This window comes from Anabrus simplex, chromosome 6 (genome assembly GCF_040414725.1).
Source record: "Anabrus simplex isolate iqAnaSimp1 chromosome 6, ASM4041472v1, whole genome shotgun sequence".
NCBI classification, from domain to species: Eukaryota; Metazoa; Arthropoda; class Insecta; order Orthoptera; family Tettigoniidae; genus Anabrus; species Anabrus simplex.
Window position 1 is genome coordinate 285,539,178 of NC_090270.1, and position 24,066 is coordinate 285,563,243.

Below are 24,066 nucleotides of genomic sequence, written 5' to 3' on the forward strand. Positions count from 1 at the left end.
TGAATTTATTTGGAAAATATGTGTTTGGTGAACCATGACTTCTGCAAATGTTGGAGCACGTGTTAAATGATGTGTGTAAGATAAAGTAATAATAACTTTATCGTGACTCATGAACCACAGTTTCGAGGTGTTAATGTTTGACCTGTATTATGTGCATGTTTGTAGTTGACAATTCTTCTAAATATTAAACCACTGATATTTTTATGACCAACATTGTGAGAACTTTATTACTTCTGAATAAGTGATCATCCATATTTTATCACATTTCTGTGAGGGTCGTGAGTTGATATTTGATTGATACCGTCATCTTAAGATTCCATGAGCAGATGATAATAATAAAAATTTAATATTCAAATTCTAGAATCTGCTTGTAATATATGTAAATAATATTCATGTGTCTCTTGTGCGAATGTGGAGTGAGTGTTGTAGTGAGTTACATTGTTCTGTGATTTATTGAAATGTGGTTCTGACCTGGCCACGTATTCACCATTTTGGGCCCAGGTTATTGTCAGCGTTGTTTAGGATGATTTAATTTATGTGAACTTAAACGTTTAGTGAATTTTAACTTTAAGGTACCAGACACAAATGAATAAGTATGTGTTGTTTTATTAGTGAGGGCAAAGTTCCCCGTATTTGTAAAGATTGTAAAGGGTCATTTTATTAATGCATCAGATAATAAGAATTAATTGCTATCATGTGTTATTTAGTGAAATATTGGAGGAGTTTCATGGAAATTGTCACCGGTGGTGGGTTGATAGTCGGCGGAATCATTTTTGACTTGACAAAAGAAACTAAGGAACTGACATTTTTGAAGAATTCGACTAAAATTTTGCCGTTGTTATAAAAATTATGTAAAATTTGTGTGTTTTATTTCTGATGAAGTTGTATTTTAAAGTATTTTCAGGACTCATTGAAGAGACAATTATTTACTTAGTCATTGACATTGATATTGGAGATCTCCAGTAATATGTTTGTTTGTAACCCATTTTTTGTATCACCCTGTAGTGCCACATGGAGGCTTCGATCACAAAATAGCTGAGTTTCGCAATCGAAACCTCTAGAATGAATTTCCTACATTACCATATATGGTGCTGTAATTCTATTGGTGAAAATAACACTAGTTTTTATTGGTGAAAATTTCGGATTGAAACATAGGTAGCTTCCCTGATTGGCTGTTTGAATATTTCCCAATTTCCGGCCTTTTGGCTCCTTAGTTAGAGCAAGGCTCTGTTCAGCATCTTTGGTTTTCGTACGTCGTAATGATCGGACGCACCTTGTAAGGTGGTCTGCTCACCGGCTCCAGTCATCCCGGGGTAAGCATATTTTCTATTCTCAAATGTTAAATTAAAATGTAAATTCATTCGTTCGGAGTTTGCCTTAGACCCTGGTTTTCACCGCTTTTGATTTTGTAATGCCGTAGTTCGTCAGCTAGGCATATCCTTTATTTTGGAGGCAATTCCTTTTATTAACCTTTTGTGAATATATAAACTTTAAATTTTTTTTCCGAGTTGCCTCCAGTAATTCCGTATCAATTTAGTGCACACATGTTGAGCTTTGCGTCCCTCACTGATGTGTATTAGGAGAGGACTGCTTCTCTATAGGCCCCTGCGCTAAATTTAATTTCCGTTGTTTCCTTTCCGATTGTAACATTTGTGTAATTCCCAGTTGTTTCAAACTATGTCGTGAAATCGTGCTAAGTACTGTACTTCCGTGTCTGAATTCATGTTTAACTCTTGAACAGCTGAAGTGTGTTGAAAACAGCTGAGCGTTTGACCCACTGCGAAGTGTACACACCCTACATTCTAAGTTATCGCTGTCGCGTTCTGCTTGTTTTCCTTCTAGACCACGTAAATTGTAGTGTGAATTGTCAGAGTGATCGTTGTGTTCTGGTTAAATTTTAGCATGGAGTTTCCTGAGTTTTTCTGTAATCCTCTTTTGGTAAATTTTCGGCAACAATTTTGAGGTTATGTTGTAAAGTTTCGTATATTTCTTCCAAGTGTTTTTCTGTTCGTAAATCTCGTGTTTTGGCAAATTATTTTCTAAATTTTGTTTCTCGTCGCCTGGTATGTTATATTTGGTACTATTCTACATGTGTGATCTTCTAAAGTAATTTTTACATCGTATTTTAGCTCAGTATGTATTTAAATTTCTGGTCATGTGGTAATGTTTTTGATCTTTTGCTGGATCTGGGTTCGTTTCCAAGTAGATATGGGACTATTTTGGGGACTGTTTCCCAACTAGCTGCTAAATTCGAAAGTTTCCTAGTTTGCTTTGTGCTTTTCCATCGTGTGTCTGTTTCCTTGTCACATATATTTATTTACCCGTGTGTTCCTATACTTACTAGGAGGGTACTACATTTGGCTGTGATAGTCTTGTAGGGTGAAACGTCTCACCATATTAATAGACCAGCGTCGAGGCTGAGGCCTATTTTGGGCAAATTTGACGGGTTACGGATCTGCACTTGTGCTCGTGACATGTTCGAAATCTAGTGTATCTGGTATGAGATTCCTTGTAATCTTTTTCTTCGTATTAGGTGCCTAGATGGAGAACGATGTCCATCGTAATTGTAAGAATGATTACTAGGAAGATTTTCCTCAAATGTTCATTTTGGTGTCCTTATGCTGAGCTATAAATTGTTGTTAATTTCATAGTCGGTCTGCAGGTTGTCAAGATTTTCCTTTCTGTTATTTTAAATTTGTCACTGGTGAAATTTTGAAGGTATCGCGATTTAGCTAAGTCAGTCATTTAGTTTTCCTGCTTGTTTTGGTCTTGTTCGATTTTATCGATATTAAGAGTTTCTTGCATTACAGGTTCGTGTCTTCTAAATTTATGTACTCAATTTGTAGAAGTATGGGATTCTCTAGACTGAGTACGGTTCTAAATTTGTAGCTGTGCTGTATCTGTCCTATGATTTTTGCATATAATTGTGTGTTTGTCTTGGGTGCCTTGGGTAGGCATATGTGTGTGTGTACTGAGACTTAAGGCTTAATGTGCTGAGAGGCTATTCCTCTTTTAGGAGTACGATATTGGCCCTAAGAGTCTCATTGCTGTGTGATAAGTTCAAGTGTACTTGAGGTCATGTACTGTCCTTTTTCTATTGTGGGTATTTCTTGATGTGTCATCGCACGGGTGTTTTGGTGTGTGTATGGGTACTGTGTTCTTGTGATGTGAGACGAAGTCAGTATTGAGGTCGTCCGTGCCTTTTACCATTTGTTGGTCATGCTAATTCAGGGATTGTCGCACTTGTTTTGGTGGTTTGATGTTGTCTGTGTGTATGTCGGAGGACCGATAAGCTTGGTAGTTTGGTGTGTCGTGAGGTTATCTGGTAATCTCTGGTATGAAGGTTGTTCTTGTACCTTTTTATTTCTTATATCAGTGAGTTGGATTTCCGTATGCGCACTCTTGCATCGTTTTCGTTTTTCATTTTTGATTTCTTGTTGGTAAGGTAATGTAATTTTGATTTGGTATTCCTGGCCTAATTGCGCCTTAAGTTGATTGGAGTGGCACGTAATGCATAATGTGAGTTTATCTAGGTAAACATTTTAGGAGTACATGACATGGTAGATGAATAGTGACTTACTAAACTCAATTCATTGTAGGTGGTTGCAAGCTAACATAATTTAGTACCTTTTTCCCTGTTTTGTGTTCCCTCGCAACATTTTAAATTCTTCCTTTTATTTGTTTGGTTCTTTTCTTAATGTTGGGTGATTAAGAATGCACACGGTAACTTAATTTGGTAGTTATAAGGGATTTAGTTATAAATAAAATTTTGATTTTGGGGTAAACATCCGGCCGGATACTTTGGCAAATCTAGAGGTTATTTAAGATTTTAGTTGTAATAAGTATGGTCATTTGAGATCATATTAGGTAGATTTTAGTGTGTTGTTTAGGTTAAGGTTTTCATTCATTGTCATAACTAGGGATCCCTTGTAAAAATTTTTGGTATTAAGGTAAACTCCGATCAACCTTCCTAATTTTATTTGGTCTCTTATGTATGGTAAATTTTCAATACATGCTTGCCCTGGGAGGGTTAGGAATTCCCAAAGATCTGGGGCGAGGTTATCTTCCTTGCAGGGATATTCAGTTCCTGTTATTATAGTAATAGTTGTTAACACAGAAAAACCACCCTTAAGTCTACGTTTCTCTTCTGCATAGCCGAGGCTATGCCTTTTCCGCTATTTCTTCCTTTTCTGCTGCGGTTGATCTCTGTTCCAGTGATCACTATGACCTGGTCCAGACAGGGAACCTGCTGTGCCTGTTGGAAGGGGCATTATGAATTCCTGACCTGTTTGCATTCAACCTGGGAGTGCATTGTTGCAGAATTCCTGGTGCTGGCAGTTGTTCAGTACTGCACCATGCCTTACTACATGTTCACTGTGAGTTCGCTATGCGAGTGAACTATATGAAGCGTCATTGGAGACCCTGGTTGGACTAAAAGGGAAACCATGTTGGCAGGCGACCGATGTCAGCGATCCTATGGACAACAATACCTGTGGTCGAGGTTAGGAAATTCTGCTTACAAGATACTCGTAAAAGTTGCATCAAGATGTGGTTGATACGCGTTTGTATCAGTGTGTGTTCACAAAATTCAGACCTCCAGTTAAAATTGCCATTTAATGTAAAAAATTTTAAAAATTTATTATCGAGCAGAGCTCGAGATTCGGCGGTGGAGGATGTCACCGGTGGTGAGTTGATAGTCGGCGGAATCATTTTTGACTTGATAAAAGAAACTAAGGAACTGACATTTTTGAAGAATTTGACTAAAATTTTGCGTCCCTCACTGATGTGTATTAGGAGAGGACTGCTTCTCTATAGGCCCCTGCGCTAAATTTAATTTCCATTGTTTCCTTCCCTTGTAACATTTTTCAACTAGCCTTATATGATGTTTGTAATTAGGTCATTTTCCCCTTTAAATTGTTATTGTAAATTTCAACATCGAAATTCATCATCATCATCATTTCCCTTTATCCAACTGTAGCCGGGTATGGGGCAAATATGGTTCCTCTCCACTTTCTTCGGTCTTTCCACCACTCCTCTTCCAACACTGTGTCCCAGTCCAGGTTTCTTTCTATAATGCTGCATTGGACGGTATCCTTCCATCTCAATCGTGGTCGTCCACAGCCTCTCCTTCCTTGAATTTGCATTTCCATCACCTTTTTTGGCATTCTTTCGTCGCTCATTCGCTTTATGTGCCCAAACCATCTTAGTCGGCTCTTCTCTTTTCTATCATTCATTTTTTCCACTCCAGTTTCTTCCCGGATTTTCTCATTCCTTATTTTGTCTCTTCTACTCTTCTGTATCATACTCCTCAAGAATTTCATTTCAGCTGCCTGTATTCGACTCTCATCCTTCTTTGTCATTGTCCAAGTTTCTGCTCCGTAAGTTGTTATGGGTACGTAATACATCTTGTACATAGTATCCTTTGCTTCCATTGGCACATCTTTGTCCCATAACATATTTCTTACACTATGATAGAAACAACTTCCATCTTGAATCCTTTTACTAATCTCAGCATCCAGTCGAGCATTCTCCATTAATTCACTCCCCAGGTATTTAAACGTTTCCACTACTTCCAGGGACTTGTCTGCAAGTCTAATCTGATCTTTCCCTTCTTTCTCCCCTCTAGTCATAACAAGAGTTTTACTCTTTTCTACACTTATTTTCAATCCACATTCTTCAATCTTCCCATTCACCACATTCAACTGTTCTTGAACCTTCCTGTCGTCTTCTCCCCAAATCACAATATCATCTGCAAATAACATCATGTTCATTTCTCTTCCTCCATATGCTGCTTTTGCCATTCTCATGATGTCATCCATTACTATTGTAAACAGGATTGGTGATAGAACACTTCCCTGTCTCAGCCCACTAGTTATTTTGAACCAACTTGTCCTGCCAACTTGTGTTTGCATGCAACTACAACATTCCTTATACAATGCCATGATCATTTTTATTAATCCCTGTCCAATTCCTTTTTGCACCAGACTGTCCCAAACTTTCGTCCTAGGGACACTGTCATATGCCTTTTCAATATCAATGAATGTCATCACCATATCATTCCCGTACTCCCAATGCTTTTCCATTAGTTGTCTCATAATGAAAATGGGCTCTATTGTTGACCTTCCACTTCTGAAACCAAACTGATTTTCCTGTATCTGCTTCTCAACCCTCAACCTTATTCTACTTTCCAGTATCCTTTCCATTATCTTAGCAACATGGGATATTAGAGTAATTCCCCTGTAGTTCTTCAAAACTTTCTTATCACCTTTCTTGAAAATTGGGATGATTATTCCTTTTTGCCAATCCTCAGGGACCTCCTTATTCTCCCAGACATTCCTGAGAATCTGATATGTCCACTGCAGGCCTACAGCTCCAGCTGCCTTTATCATCTCCACTGAAATTTCCTCTATTCCAGCAGTTTTTCCATTTTTCATCTTTCTTACTGGCATTTCAATTTCATTCATTGTAATTTCTTTATCCATTTCTTCGTCAACTAATTACCTTTCCTGGTCGTCCATTGAATGACTGTCATCTGTTCTTATGTTCAGCAGCTTCTGAAAATACTCTCTCCATCTATTTCTTATTTCTTCTGGCTTTGTTAAAATTATGCCACCTTCATCCTTCACAAATCTGGTGTTTACTTGATCTCTCTTTTTGTTTCTTAAGATACCATACAGTAATTTCTTGCTGCCCTGCTTATCATCTCTCAATGTCTGTGTGAATAAGGCCCAGCTTTTCCTCTTTTCTTCCTCCACTACTTTCTTGGCCAAATTCTTTGCCTCCACATATTTTCTTCTACTTTCTTCAGTCTTAGATATTTTTCATGCTTTCCATGCCATTTTCTTTTCCTTCACTTTAATCTTTACCCTATCATTCCAGCAGTGTGTTCTTTGTCTTTCACATTTCCTGAGGTTCTACCACACACCTTTTCTGCACATCCAACCAGTGCTTCCTTAAATCTTTTCCATTCCTCTTCAACATTCCCCACCTCTGTCCTGGGTACCAAGGGTATTATTTCCCTTTGAAATTCTTCTTGTATGCTTTTCTCCTTCAACTTCCATACTTTAATTCTTTTCTCTCTTCTTAATTGGGGTTTTTCAATCTTCCCAACTTTCAATTTTCCTATCACAACTCTATGATCTCCACCAAAGGCTTCTTTAGGCATGGCTGTTACATCTACAAGGTTCTTCCGGTGTTCTTTCTCTATGATTATATAATCAATCATGGTCTTTGTCCGTCTGTCTCCCCAGCCATACCTTGTAATCTTCTGACTGTTCTTCTTCCTAAACCAGGTGTTTCCAACAATCATTTGATTCCTTATGCAAAAATACACCAACAACTCACCTTCTGGATTTACATTTCCATATCCAAAGGGCCCTACAATATCTTCCTTTCCTTGTCTTTCCATTCCAACTTGTGCATTTAGATCTCCCATCAATAGCACTTCCTTATCTTCTATCTGTCTCTCCACTTCCTCTAAGAAGTCCTCTAGATGTTCATCTATGCAACCAGTTTGTGGGGCATACAACTGAAATAGATCTTTCACGCCATTTTCAAACTGGAGTCTCATCATCATCATCCTATCGCTGACGTACTTTGTATATTCCAGATATTCTTGGATTTCTCTTCTAAGTATGATGGCCACTCCATTTTTTGCTTCAGGTCCTCCGCTGTAAATTGCCTGTATCCTTCTCTCAGAGAGATCTCCCCTGTACCCCTCTTCTTGGTCTCGCACAGTCCAAGTATGGCTATATCTTTTTCTATCATGAAGCCAACCAGTTCTTCTGTCTTTCCTGTCAGTGTCAGTACATTAACTGTTGCAATTTTGATGTAGTTTGGTGCTGGTTGCCCATTTTTCACAGTTCCCCCAGCACCTGAAGAGCTGCGCGTCGCTTTTAGCAGGGGGCGCCCTAACCTTTTCCGAGGCACCATATTTGCTTTGTCCATATAGGCTATTGTTACGATGGGCTCACCACACCCAAAGGCATTTTATACCTACTGCCAGGTTCAAAATTAGGCCGCCCCTAACATGGAGACAGACGCCTTTCGTAGCCGCTCCTCTGGAGTACAGACGCTACGGGTATGCCCCTTCCACCATCCCCGCCGTACCGAAGTCCACCTTCTCCGCCGTAGATGCCGTTGAGGTCTTCACTCGTAACCCTGAGCTGTGACCCATACCAGATGTTACACACCGGGTCAGTGTGCTCTGGGACTCACATAGGCAGGGGCGCCACTCCCTGGGTAGGGCTGCCTCCGAAGAGGGTCCCTACCTGCTACCTGCGTCGAAATTGTGCTTACTTATTTAAATGTTATTGTAATTTTGTGTAAATATTCACCTTCCTGAAGAAACACTGATAGGAACCTTGTGGTTCTATTTGACTATTTTGAAGTTAATGATGTCATTTTACCTTGTACACATTATACCTTGGTTCAATTCTATATGTTGAGTAAATTAGACAAAGGGTTAATGTTCTCACGTTTCTTTCCCTACAACATCACGTAAGATCTCGTCCTCTGTAGGGTTTCCCGGCCTGCTTCCCATACTTCCTTTCTCTAGTTGTCATTTTGGTTATCCTGCGAAGCCACGTGTTGGTAAAAATTTATATGTTTTCCTGGTTTATCATCGACTGATGTCGTTCTTTAAGGTTTGTTATTTAACTTTATCATATAATAATCACGTGTTTTATATGTATCTTGTTTTATGTGCTCTCATCTGCTAAAAGTGGGGGTTACACCCTCGATAGACACCACCCAGCATTAGAGATTTCTTTACCTATAAATGAGCTATACAATTCCTTGCCTGCTGATAGTTTTTAAATGGTGACTATAATGGACTAAATTATCTGTCACAGTTCAGCTGGGAGGAGATATTTCAAAATGTATCAATTGATAAAGCAGTAGAAATCTTCTATTCAGTACTACAACATGGCATGGAACTTTACATCCCTATATGGAATTTTAAGACTCCCAAATTCCCAAAGTGGTTTAATCATAAATTGAAGTCCCTGATTATTGAAAAGAAGAAAGCACACACGCGATACAAATTATCAGGTCTCAATACTGATTATCAGCATTTCTCGAAATTAAGAAATGAATGCAAGTCTGAATCTAAATCTTGCTATACAATGTATGTCTCCAACTGTGAACGAAGTATTACTTCCAATCCACAGAAATTCTGGCAATATCTAAGTTCTAAAAGGTCATGTAATAATATTCCTTCAACAAAGCATCTTAATGAAGTTACAGCCGATACTGGAGAAAATATTGTCAGTCTTCTTGCCAACCACTTTTCATCCGTTTATTCTTCTTATCAGAATAGTAGTAGTATGTCATATGATTGTCCTTTCTCTGTCAATCTATCAGTTATAAACATTAGTAAGGCAGAAATTTACAACAAACTAATTTCTCTGGAATTAAAGAAAACTGTCAGACCTGATGGTGTTTCAACGTACCTGCTCAAGTACTGCTCGTTTATTTTATGTGAAGCACTCTTTTATCTGTTCAACTTATCATTAAACCAAGGCGTTTTTCCAGTGGAATGGAAGAAAGGATTTGTTAGTCCAGTTTTCGAAAATGGTGATAAAACTGACATAAAACAATATAGACCAGTTATAATTTCTTCTCATATTTCCAAAATTTTTGACTCAATAATTCTTGACAAAATCACACCTCTCTTTAGAAACATCATCATTGATGAGGAACATGGATTCTTTTCAGGACGGTCAACCTGTAACAATCGTCTTTTATACTATCAGTTCTTCTTGGATGCAATAGAGAACCACTCCCAAGTGGAATGCATTTATACAGACTTCTCAAAAGCTTTTGACACTGTCGACCATGATATCTTGCTGCAAAAACTAACAGGCTATGGGATTAATGGGCCTCTCCTCTCATGGTTTGAATCGTATCTTAAAAATCGCCTGCAGGTTGTTAAAATAAGGAATCATTTTTCTGCACCTATTATTGTTACCAGTGGATTTCCTTAAGGGTCTCACCTTGCGCCCTTACTTTTTACTCTCTACATAAATGACATTAAAAATATACTTAAGAATTCTGAATTGCTTTTGTTTGCTGATGATGCAAAAAAATTTATGCAAATTAATTGTCCACTTGATTGTTTAAAACTTTAAGAAGATTTACATCATCTGGAAAAGTATTGCATTCAAAATGGGTTGAAACTTAATCATCAGAAATGTAAAATAATATTGTTTTTTAAAAACAAGAAGAAAATATAATTTCAGTACAAATTTAGTAATAATATTCTAACTCCTGTTTCACAAGTTAAGGACCTTGGTGTTTTATTCAGTTATAACCTATCGTTTAACGAACATATTGAAAATATTTGTAAAAAAGCATTTCAAATATTGGGTTGCATTACTAGATATTCTAGACAATTTTCAAACTTAGCTACCTATTGATTGCTGTATGTGTCTATGGTACGCCCTATACTAGAATACTGTACACCTGTTTGGAACCCTTCTCATCAGACCTCTATCTATAGATTAGATTAAGTACAACATAAATTTCTTCGTTTATATTCATTTAGAGCAGGATTCTCATATGATAATGTTGATTATACATCCTTACAACAGTCCTTGAATATGCATAGCCTGTCACAAAGCCGTGAATTATTGGATACACTCTTCATTTTTAAATTGTTTCATTCCTTGGTGAATTGTCCACAACTCCTTGCAAAACTTAATGTACATGTATGAGACAGACGCACAAGGTTCAAGAATACATTGTCTACAAATTGGCATAGAACTAACTACGCATTCAATGGGCCAATTGAACAAATGTCAAGATCTCTAAACAAACTGGATATTGACATATTTAACTGCTCATTGTCAAAATTGAGAAATCACTTACATAATCTCCAAATTTGACTATTACTTTCCTGTGATTACTTGTAATATATATCCTGTGTATATATCTGTACATATTTTTCTACTTATACTCCATTGAACATTCTTTTTAGTGTGTTTTGTTTTGTTTATTCTTCTCTACTGTTAGGAAAAATGGTATTACCGTTAATAAAGTATTATTAATATGAAATTCCATTCACTTAAACAACAACATTCGTGATATAAAAGCATACACCACTCCTTTGATTTGGGCAACATACATGTAGGAATTAGTCTACTTCCTTCAGCTTTAACATTAAAAATTATAGAAAACAATAATAATGTACACAGGCTGTCATCAAAATATTTCAACATGAGTGTGGTTAATATGTTCAGTATCAAAATTTTGGCTGAACATACTATTCACTGTTCATTAGCCTCTAGAATTTTAAAGCAGAGCGTATTATTTCATATGCAAGTGACTTCACACACCTCACACTTTTATAACACTAACTTTTTCTAACTAACACTTTACACACAAGTCCATAACTTCATATAGCATGGGAATCTGGCTTGCAGCACAATACCCAAATGCAGCTAAGGTGACTCTAGTTGCAGTAGTAGTAGTAAGTCATATTTTGGGGCTGGGCTGAGTTGCTCAGGTGCTAGAACACTGGCTTTCTGAGTCAAAGTTGGTGGGTTTGATCTTGGCTCAGTCTAGTCATATATTGAGGTGCTCAAATATGCCATCAAATATGCCACCCTTCTATCAGTAGATTTACTGGCACATAAGAGAACAGTTAATAATAATAATAATAATAATAATAATAATAATAATAATAATAATAATAATAATAATAATAGTAATAATAATAATAATAATAATAATAATAATACTTTATTAATGGTAATATTATTATACACACAATAGAGAAAAATAAACAAAACAAAACAAAACACACTAAAAAGAAAGGTCAGTGGAGTATAAGAAGAAAAATATGTACAGATATATACACAGGTTATATCACAAGTAAGCACAGGAAAGTAATAGTTACTTCTGGAGATTATGTAAGTAATTTCTAAATTTTGACAATGAGCAGTTAAATATATGAATATCCACTTTGTTTAGAAATCTTGGCATTCATTCAATTGGCCCACTAAATGCATAGTTAGTTCTATGCCAATTTGTAGACAATGTACCATATTCTTAAACCTCATGCGTCTGTCTGGTACATGTAGGTTAATTTTTTCAAGGAGATGTAGAGAGTTCACCAAGGAGTGAAGCAATTTAAAAATGAGAAGTGTATCCAGGAATTCATGGCGTTGTGAGAGACTATGCAGATTTAACGACTGTTGTAGGGCTGTATAATCAATATTTTCATATGAGATTCTGCTCTAAATGAATATAAACGAAGAAATTTATGTTGTACTGAATCTAATCTATGGATAGAGGTCTGATGAGAAGGGTTCCATAAATATGTACAGTATTCTAGTATAGAGCATACCAAAGATACATACAGCAATCAACAAGTAGCTAAGTTTGAAAATTCTCCGGAATATCTAGTAATGCAACTCAGTCTTTGTAATGATTTCTTACAAATATTTTCAATATGTTCACTAAATGATAGGTTATAACTGAATAAAACACCAAGGTCATTAACTTGTGAAACAGGAGTTAGAATGTTGTTATTACTAAATTTGTACTGAAATGATATTTTCTTCTTGTTTTTTAAAAACTTTATTATTTTACATTTTTCATGATTAAGTTTCAACCCATTTTGAATACACTACTTTTCCAGATGACGTAAATCTTGTTGAAGTTTTAAAACAATCAGGTGGACAATTAATTTGCATAAAATATTTTGCATCTTTAGCAAACAAAAGCAATTCAAAATTCTTAAGTATAATTTTAATGTCATGTATGTAGAGAGTAAGAAGTAAGGGCACAAGGTGAGACCCTTGAGGAACTCCACTGGTAAAAAATAATAGGTGGTGCAGAAAAATTATTTCTTATTTTAACAATCTGCAGGTGATTTTTAAGATACGATACAAATGAGGAGAGGCCCATTAATTCCATAACCTGTTAGTTTTTGCAGCAAGATATCATGGTCAACAATGTCAAAAGTTTTTGAAAAGTCTGTATAAATGCAGTCCACCTGAGAGTGGTTCTCTATTGCATCCAAGAGGAACTGATAGAATAAAAGAAGATTGCTACAGGTTGACCATCCTGAAAAGAATCCATGTTGTTCATCAATGATGATGTTTTTCACGAGCGGTGTGATCTTGTCAAGAATTATTGAGTCAAAAATTTTGGAAATATGAAGAAATTGTAACTGGTCTGTATTGTTTTATGTCAGTTTAATCACCATTTTTAAAAATGGAATAATTAATCCTAATGATAAGTTTAATGATAAGTTGAACAGATAAAAAAGTGCTTCACATAAAATAAATGAGCAGTACTTGAGCAGGTAAGTCGAAACCCCATCAGGTCCTACAGTTTTCTTTAATTCCAGAGAAATTAGTTTGTTGTTAATTTCTGTCTTACTAATGTTTATAACTGACAGATTGACAGAGAGGATAATCAGCTGCTGTAACTTCATTAAGACGCATTGTTGAAGGAATAATATTACATGACCTTTTAGAACTTACATATTGCCATAATTTCTGTGGATTGGAAGTAATACTTTGTTCACAGTTGGGGACATAGTTTGTATAGCAAGATCTGGATTCTGACTTGCATTCATTTCCTAATTTTGAGAAATGCTGATAATCATTATTGAGACCTGATATTTTGTACTGCTTGTATGCTTTCTTCTTTTCAATAATCAGTGACTTCAGTTTATGACTTTGGGAATTTGGGAGTCTTAAAATTCTGTACAGGGATGTTAAGTTCTATACCATAATGTAGTACTGGTACTGAATAGAAGGTTTCTACTGTTTTATCAACTGATCCATTCTGAAACATCACCTTCCAGCTGAACTGTGACAGATAATAATTTAGTCTATTATAGTCACCATTTAAAAATCAAAATAAAAACTAATTGTTTAGCTCATTTATCGAAAAAGAAATCTCTAATGCTGGGTGGTGTCTATTGAGGGGGACAATACTTTCATTACTAAATTTTATTTCAATGGAACTGGAGTTACTGAAAACAAAATCAAGAAAGTGATTCAGAAAATTTGGGATATCATTAAACTGATTTAAACAGAGATAAGAAAATGTGTGTCTATAACTAAATTGGACTACTGTATGGTTAGCTATTGACACAAGGCCAGAAAATGTTTCTTCAGTTACTATCCAATTAAGATGTGGTAGATTGTAGTCACCAACAAGGAACAATAAATGGTTATCGAGATTTGACATAATTTTTCCAACAGCAAAGCAATGTTTGAAATATTTTTGGAAAGGGGACCTGGGTGGAATTCGTATACAGCACCAATGATTTTTGTGGTGTTAAAAGTCAGGGACACAAACAACTGTTCAACTGTGCTAATGCATGGTATCAGAGTAGGTTTAAACCTCTTGCTAATACAGATCATGACACCCCCATGGGATGCCTTCATACTCGTTAAAGAAGACCTATAACATTTGAAAATTGAATATGTTTCGAGTCTGAGTTCCTCAACACTAATTTCATCATTTAAGTTTGTTTCAGTTACTATCATAAAGTTGTAGTCAGCTAAACATGAAGAAATTCTAAGTTCAGTTTGTTTGCTTCGAAGTCCATTTACATTTTGATAGTATCGTCTAAAGTGTTCAACTAACCTTTTACTGATGTCTTTGGTGCTTTCTTAGTATTGTGTCTCTGTCCTCTGTGAACTGATTGCCTATCTACAAGTTGTATTTCATTCCTAATATAGGTTATACTTTCTAAAATCATTTACTGTATCACTCAAGTTTTGGCCATTATAATTTGCAACCCCCTCATTTTTTTAATTAGTTTCCCGACAGGCTTGCTTAAAATGTTCGGAGCTCGGTAAATTCATGAGGCAGGATGCTACCCTGCTTACACATAGTCCAAGTGAGGATCTCTACTTTAACAGGTTGTGGACTACCGGTGGATTGTATAGACCTAGCCGCCTGAGCAAAAGGAGGGCCACGACTCAGAATATGTCTGAGATGCCCACTCCCATTCCATAGCAACTGGTATCCCAACTCTCAGGACCACTTACTAGGCCACTCAGCCGTTGCCCATGGTTCTTGAACTAGAACATGACTACAGAAACCCACACCATGAACGATTTAAAAATAAGAGGTATAGAACTAAATGAGGGCATAGCACGAGTTGCAAATAGAGGATTGTGGCGATGTTTAGTAAATTCAGAGGCTTGCAGACTGAATGCTAAAAGGCATGACAGTGTATAATGATAATGTATGTATGTATGTATGTATGTATGTATGTATGTATGTATGTATGTATGTATGTTTCCCGAGAGCATTCTTTTAGATATTCTATTGAGAAGTTTTCCAAACTTAGAGATACCTTTACCAAAATCACTGTAAAATTCTGGCACCTCAACATCCCCAAGAACTGCAGTACTAGTTAGTGGGATTTAAAACCAGTAAATAATAATAATAATAATAATAATAATAATAATAATAATAATAATAATAATAATAATAATAATAATAATAATAATAATAATAATAATAATAATAATAATAATAATAATAATAATAATAATAATATAAGTTGCACTTCCCAGTTATGGTCATTTATTACACCACCTATACAACAGCAACACGACTATAAACGACATACACTGTAACGTCACTTTTCCACATAGTTTCCAAGAGACTCCAAACATTTCTGCGAATGCACAACCAACTTGTCGATGCCAGATGCATAGAAATTTCCTCCAGCGTTCTGCAACCACTCAGAGACAGCGGCCTGCACCTCCTCATTGGTCTGGAAATGTCGACCACCGAGCTCCGGGAAAGAAAGATAATGAGGAAGATTCTGGGGCCAGTCAAGGAAGGTGACCGTTATAGAAGACGGCCTAACCAAGAGCTCTACAAGTACTGTGAAAGAATAACGAATGTAGCAAGGAAGAGATGCCTAGCATTCTATGGGCACATCTATAGGATGCATCCGACCAGGTTGACCAATCGGATTCTCAGCTACTGGCAAAATAGGAAGACGAAGTCACCATGGTTGATGGAAGTGGATAAAGATCTACAGGAACTGGGAATAACAGAAGGAAACTTAAAGGATTGGACAACACTCAGGAAGATACTTAAGGAGTTCCAGGACAAACTACCAACGAAGAAGACTGGCGCCCTTTGGACAAGGGAGAGGAAGGAGCAACACAGCCTGAAGATGCGCAAGTACTGGGCAAACATCAAAGCCCATTCCAAAATGTAATAGTTGAATGTCGTGGTCCTTAGCTGGCCTATACGAAACAATAATAATAATAATAATAATAATAATAATAATAATAATAATAATAATAATAATAATAATAATAATAATAATAACAGGGCAGATCAAAAAATAAGTTGCACTTCCCAGTTATGGTCATTTATTACACCACTTATACAACAGCAACACGACTATAACGACATACACTGTAACGTCACTTTTCCACATAGTTTCCAAGAGACTCCAATCATTTCTGCGAATGCACAACCAACTTGTCGATGCCGGATGCATAGAAATTTCCTCCAGCGTTCTGCAACCGCTCGGAGACAGCAGCCTTCACCTCCTCATCGGTCTGGAGATGTTGACCACCGAGCTCCGTTTTGAGCTTACCGAACAGATGAGTCACATGGCGCTAGGTCGGGACTGTAGGGTGGATGTTGCCAGACCTCCCACTTGAAACGCTGCAGCAGTTCTCTCGTTTGGCGGACCTTGTGAGGTGTTGAGTTAAAGTGCAAAAAAATCACACCAGCGCTCAATTTCCCCCGGCGCTTCTCTTTAATCACTTTATGAAACTGGTGCAACGTTGACAATACGACGACGCATTGATCGTCGTTTCTTTCGGCATGAATTCCACGTGCAGAAAAACCCTCCATGTCAAAGAACACTGTCGCCATAACCTTACCGGCTGAAGGTTTAACCTTGGCTTCTTTCGTTGTGGTGATGAGGGGTACACCCATTCCATTGATGTTCTCTTCATTTTGGGGGCGAAGTGGTGGACCCATGTTTCGTCGCCTGTGACGATTTGCCGCAGAAACCCGTTGCCGTCTGCGGCATAGCACTGCAAAAATGCCAGGGAGGATTGGAAATGTTGTCCCTTGTGCTCATCGGTGAGAAGAGGTGGGACCCATCTTTGACACAGCTTACGATATCCAAGGTCCTCGTGATAAGTGGCGAACACACTGCCATATGACATGTTCAGCTGCATCGCGATTTCTCTCAGTTTAATGTGCCAGTTCTGTCTAATGATCGCATTCACACTGTTGACCTTTGCACGGGTCCTGGACGTTGCGGACCTGCCTTCACGATGGTTGTCCGTGACATCCGTGCGTCCAGCTTCGAATTGCTGACACCACTTTACGATACCTTGCCGGGAAATGGCCCGCTCCGCACACACAGCACTAATTTCACGATGAATGTCTGTGCAATTCTTTCTTTTGGCCCATAGGAATTGGATTGTCGCACGCACCTCATATTTGGAGTGAACTTCCAGTTGATGCGCCATTGCATTTGTCCGCTATTCACACAATACTAGACGAGACACCACAGCGACCTGCCTAACAGACGTGTGGGCAGTGTCTGACCCTTTCTCCGCTGTGCCCATGTTTGCGACACACAGCGCACTGCTGCGGTGCGTTACTGCAACTAAACTTTTGATCCACCTACGTAATAATAATAATAATAATAATAATAATAATAATAATAATAATAATAATAATAATAACAATAATAATCACAGTTAAGATGGAGAAGAGAATGACATCTCAAATATTCACACTTTTTTATCACAGAGATAAGAATATTAAATTACGAAGCAGGTTTGATTGAAGTTTTTCTCCTGCTGTCTCAATTCCACCTCTGTCTTATGAAATATTATTTTCAAAGTTAAATATCTAACTTTTTTTACTTACCAGTCTGATATACTTATGTACTGGGGCCACCAATAACCATGTCATCGAAAGATTGTTTTCATAATTATTCGGGTGATTTGGGCTTTTGAAACTTCCAGAACTATCAGTCAATATGTAGTTGTGAGTCCCACTTGCTCTACATGTCTTCTTGTCAGAGTTCAAGATGTATCCAGAAGGACATGAGCAGACACGTTGAGTCTCAGTTTCTTGGCAGTATATTTGACATCCTCCATTGTTAATTTTACATGACTCTACAGAGGAAAAAACGAAACAAAACAAGAAAAATATTTATTTGGCAACATCATTGGAAATCAGCATATCTTGAAAACATATCAGCCCAAATTATTTTTCCATGTAATAATGTCATCTACAGGGTGGTTAAATTAATGTGTGGTCAAACTTTCTGGACACGTTCCTCACACTTAGAAGAAGAAAATATGTTATATGGACATGGATCCAGAAACACTTTATTTCATGTTAGAACTCATTTTCTACAACTCTGCATAGTACATTAATCACTGGAAACACACAGGAACAGAATGTACCAGCATACGACATAAAACTCTTTCTTACATGTTCAAAATGCCCTCCGTCAGCATTGATACATGAATCAACCCACCATTGCACTGATGCCAGCATATCCGGGATTCAATACAACGGCAGGTTCATTCACGTATCAATGCTGATGGAGGGTATTTTGAACATGTAAGAGTTTCATGTCGTATGCTGGTACATTCTGCTCTTGTGTGTTTCCTATGATTAATGATACAAGTAATGAACTGCATTCCGGTTCTGCATTCTAAAAGAATTTAATTGTATAAAGTCCACCTGTTCAATGGAGGTCAACACCAACCCAACCTGATCTATACAAGCACAGGACTGGAGGAAAGAGGATATCCTGGCTATACTTGTATTCTCCGTGTAGAAATGTAACAGACTTTTGAAAACTTCACTCGGTTTCCAGAAGCATGATAAACAGAACAATATCTAACAGTCTTCACAGTTTTTAAGTATTTCCTCCAGCCAACCAATAGTTGTAGTAAATAGAGTTGGGCCCACACTTACAACTAAATTCATTCAAGTTTGAAGCTATGTACATTTTAAACATAGATTTCCATTGCATTTGTTGAGTGTATTTTTAAGATTGAAGCTATGTACATTTTAAACATAGACTTCCATTGCATTTGTTAATTGTATTTTATCTCAAGTTTTTTATGTATCACTGCTTTTTTTGCATGTCTTTCTTCTTTATGTTATTTTAGCTGATGACCTCTAGGCTAGGTCGAAACATGTCCTATGTAGCTTTTTAGACAGACCATTTATCTAATGGCAAACGTGTGTTGAACAGGTGGACTTTATACAACTACATTCTTTTAGAATTTTTTCTTAGATAATGATTAATGTCCTATGTAGAGTTGTAGAAAATTAGTTCTAACATGCATGTAAAGTGTTTCCGGACCTATGTCCATATAACATATTTTCTTCTACGTGGAATGTGTCTTGAAAGTTTAGCCGTACCTAAGTGTTACACACTGTATTTCAATGGCCAGTTGTTTGTTACCTAAACAAATGGTGTAAGATGATTTCAGATTTCATTAACATATTTTTCTAGAGATTTTGAGGGGCCAATGACCTTAGATGTTAGGCCCCTTTAAACAACAAGCAACATCATCATCATCATCAGATTTTGCATATCGACATATGTAAACAAAGAGCATGGATGGGTAAGGTAAAAAAGATGTTCAATAATAGTACATGTCTTCACATTTTAAGCTCAAATGAATGTAATAATCAAGAATTTAACAAGTATTAGTCACACAAGTGTTGAATGAGCACACAAAAAATAATAAATATATATTATTTCAAAAACTGAGGAACATTTTAGTCTCAGTTTAGAATGCAGACTGTTTCAACATAGCAGGATAACATTAGTTTGCTTGTTTGTATGTATGTATGTATGTATGTATGTAGTGCCCCCTTCAAAATTGGTAAAAGAAGGAATATTTTAACATCTCAGTGTGTCAAAATATTATTTCATCAGCCAGGGTGAATATTTTCCCAGTTCAGTATCACCAAGAGGCGAGCGGCTCGAAACCGGAATTTCCGAAGCAAGAGAGGAGAGCTGAAATTTTTTTTATGTGCCTGACAGCCAGCTGTATGCCACGTGACCAGCGGGGGAGAATCCAAGGCTAGCCGATCGATAAAGTCAAGGCCGTTCTACATCTAACTGTACCTCCAATAAAATTATAACACCCGCTCGAGTGCAGGTTGTTGACCAATCAGAAACGTTTACGGCGACACACCCTCGTCTCAAGACAATTATAATGTGGTGTTTCCCAAAGGAACTGTTAATTCGCATTCTCATTCTCGTCTTATTCTACGTCTGATTCTGACTGCTTCTTGTGGACGTGCTTCTACTTGGAAAATACGCCGACGCTCAATCTACAGACCTCCCTGAGTTTGATTATTCGGCAGTTCAGATTTACAGCTTATAAATCTCATATTTATTCCGTATTGGCTCAGCACAACTAAGGTTAAGTTATGAGTAGGTTCCCACCTTGGAAGTTGGGAACCTACTCATAACTTAACCTTAGTAGTTCAGATTTATTAAAAATTTTGGTCTACGAATTTAGAAGATTATTGGAGAAGATACATATTAATTCATAACATTTCTCATTGCGTGTGTGTCCTGGACACATTTTAAGACTTGTTTGTTAGTTTCAGCTTATTCTATTCCAGAAAACAGAAGAGGAAGACTACGTGGAGAATGAGATAAATTCAAGATGCCAGCACGCCAGCCAAAGGAAGTCCATTGTTATTCCGTGTTCGTCCTCGCATCTGCAATGATGTTCTAAAATGTGACGCAACTTTGGACATGGAGAGGACGGAGTTCGATGGTGGGTGACCTATCCCAGGTCTAAGGTCATCAGCCAAAATCCAGCTTCAACATTCACTTAAGTACCATATTATAAATTATATCTGTCAATCTTTGTACACAAAATGTAGACATTACTCTTCCTTATTCATTCGCGTAGATTTCTGTTAGTATTGCAGTAGTTAGATATTTCATTTCTTCTTTCCATGGTGCAAAGTAGTTAGATATTCTGTGTGAATGTGTATTCGACTCTATTAGATAGTCAGTGTAGTGTGGATGCCTGCGAGATTTATTCTGACTGTCCCAATTCAGTAGTACAGGAGTGTATTAAAAATAATAGACCTCTCCGATAATAATGATTTAATTTGAAATTAAATTATAATTTACTTGAAGACATGTGGGACAGATTATTAGTATGTTTATTTATGTCAGATTTTCCTTGACAATATTGCGATATTTGGATGGATTTCAAAGGTGTTAGAGTCATCTGATAATTTTATTTAGCTTTAGTATACGCGGATATGTGACCACGCACGGTTAATAATAAAAATAATAATAATAATTTAACTTCACCTCGGGTTAAAAGATAAAATAAGGTCATGAGTGTAAATATTGTTTGCTCTTGTGTGGCATTAATGTGTACTCTAAATAGGAAAATGTGAGCCTGGAATACGGCCAAATCCTGATGGATCATTTATTGCATTTGTTACATTTATTGTATTTATTACAGTTATTATATTTGTTATATTTATGGACTTGGGAATGGATCAATTACTAGGTGTTTGATTTATGGATCCATTAATTGAGTCTAATGTGGAGAGAATATGTTGTGGAACATAATTTCTTCGAGTGGAGCACGTATTAATTGATAGCCATGATATTAGGAGGATAATAATAGTGTCGCAACTCATGAACCATAGACGCGAATATTTATTTTAACCTGCGTAAATGGTGTTCTATATGATATTTTCTGATGATATTTATCTCTAACATTCTCATGAACATCGTTGTTGAGCTTAGTTACATTACTGAAGTGATAATCCTGACGTCATCACATTCCAATTCGTTGCAATGGTATTTCTTTAGCTGATACCGTCATCTGAAATCTCCCATGATTTAGATTAAAATTTAAAAATAATAATCAAGGACTAGTATTCGTTATAAATGTTATTTAATGTTACCGTGTACCCTAGTGTGAATGTGGTATGTGTGGTTTGCCATTATTTTGTGAATTGTGATATTTTTCTTGACGACATTTGACTTGATCTCTTGTCTACTGCGTGTGTTCTGATCAATTTTTCGTGATTTTGTGTCGATCATATTTTATGGACATGTGAATCTTTAGTGAATTTTATTTCAAAATAAGATAGAATAGGGTCTCATGTACCAGAAATAATGAATAAGCAAGGGTCGTGCCCGTGGATGGGACTCAAGAGTTCATTTATAGTAAACCTTATATAGTTAAAATTTTTCAATGAAGGTGATATTGATAAAAGATGCTGTGTCCAATTTATGTAATTATTAAGGAGAATTTTAAGATGATAATTATAGGAATATTCCAGTTAATGAATTTAGAATTTGAGTAAAATAATGTGAAGAAAATTTCAACAGGAGAAATTTATTTTAGATATTTCTCATTAATTAGAAGAAGAGTATATTCAATCATTAACGATTATTGAGTCAAAGAAATATTTAATTTTAAAATAATCTGACTTTAGTAGAGAAGGTCTTCTCACAAATTGAGTTTATTATTATTTATTCATTCAATGTAGGCTATTAATTATATGTATAATTACAGATATTTAATCAGCTGAATTTTGGGGAAGAAATTCCATATTATTGAGACAGACCGGCAGAGAAGATGAAATATTAAAAAAACCATAAGATTTTGTTCAAATTTGAGTTTTTTGAAGAGTGCTTAGTTATAATAAATGCTAAAACCTTATTTTAGTGTTTAATTTTATTGTCGCTAGTCCTTAAGCTATCCCTGCCCTTCAAATTTTTGCATAGCCAGAAAACGAACGGTCTGCGACTGAGACTCGTTCTCCGGCTGAGTAGCAAGGTAAGAAGGGGGCAGTATGTATGTATGTATGTATGTATGTATGTATGTATGTATGTATGTATGTATGTATGTATGCATGCATGTTTGTTTGTTTGTTTGTTTGTTTGTTTGTTTGTTTGTTTGTTTGTTTGTTTATATTACTTGTTACCCACAAATGTCCATTGCCCCAACTTAGGGGCAACTTCTTGTTACTTCTTTTTGAGAGGTAATATTTGTCATAGGAGAAATTTTACTCTGTGGTTGAATTAAGGTGGTAAGACCACAGACAGCTCATCATATTCAAACACAGAGCTACATTCTTTGACCAGTTAGCCACTGGATATATATGTTGATTCCCATAGGGAACCTGAAATATTTGTCCCGAATGAGTAAATTTATAATACCATTATAAATGGTCTGTTATTGGACATTATAAATTTTCCAGCTAACTCATTCCTGGTTGCCAGCATTTCACCCCTGTGTGCTAAGCTGGGCTCATCAGTTGGTAAATAGCACACCCACCAAGACGCATGGCTAGAGCATACCGTGGAGGCCACTCCGTAGGCTACTTGGAGCCACCGGCAGTGCCAATGCATTATGAGAGACTTTGTCTCATTACCAAAAATTGATGCCTGCCTGGCCATCAGATGATATAGATGTTGATTCCTATAGGATTTTGGTAATGAGACAAAGTCTCTTACAGTGCACTGGCATGGCTGGTGGCTCCAATTAGCCTACGCAGTGGCCTGCATGGTATGCACTATCCATGCGTCTTGGTGGGTGTGCTGTTTACCAACTGATGAGCTCAACTTAGCACACTGGGGCAAAACGCTGGCAACCAGTTAGCCACTGTCGAATATGTGCTAGCAGTACCAGGCAAGATGTCCCTGAATAAAAAGTAAGTAAAGCAATTACTTATATTTATTCATTTCAACTTGAAGAATAATTCTAAAACAATTTATTCATTTGGAAACTCCAGAGACTCATTTATTTCAGTGCCCCAAAAATGGGGAAGTGGGCATAGCAGGGTACACTGTTTCATTTAATTGGAAAGTCCTATAATGACTTATACTTTAATTATGAGTGATTATACCACTTTATAAACCAAAATGAGTTGTAATTAATTAATTTAAATTGTGTTTTTCACATTTTTATATTGACTGTAGATAAAATACTGACAAATTCATATCCAGGAGTTGCAAGTTCAATTTCCTGATACAGATTTGAGGAGCTGTTTCATTATTTGCACATTTCC

The 24,066-nt window shown here is 36.6% G+C and overlaps 1 protein-coding gene and 1 long non-coding RNA gene across 3 annotated transcripts in view; one reads left to right on the forward strand and one right to left on the reverse strand.

Annotated features, from left to right (window-relative positions):
- The window catches only part of LOC136876466 (uncharacterized), a 468,653-nt gene that overhangs the window by 292,973 nt on the left and 151,614 nt on the right, over positions 1-24,066 (reverse strand). For both annotated transcript variants that reach the window (XR_011018471.1, XM_068228445.1), the window contains exon 6: positions 17,896-18,146. Coding sequence is in view for 1 of the 2 variants with exons in the window: in XM_068228445.1 (XP_068084546.1) it covers positions 17,896-18,146 (251 nt within the window). In the remaining variant the exon portion in view is untranslated. The remainder of the gene's footprint in view (positions 1-17,895; positions 18,147-24,066) is intronic.
- Positions 1,244-22,718, forward strand: LOC137501326 (uncharacterized). Its single transcript, XR_011018472.1, has 3 exons — positions 1,244-1,313; positions 4,321-4,501; positions 20,635-22,718. It is a non-coding gene; the product is annotated as an uncharacterized lncRNA (long non-coding RNA).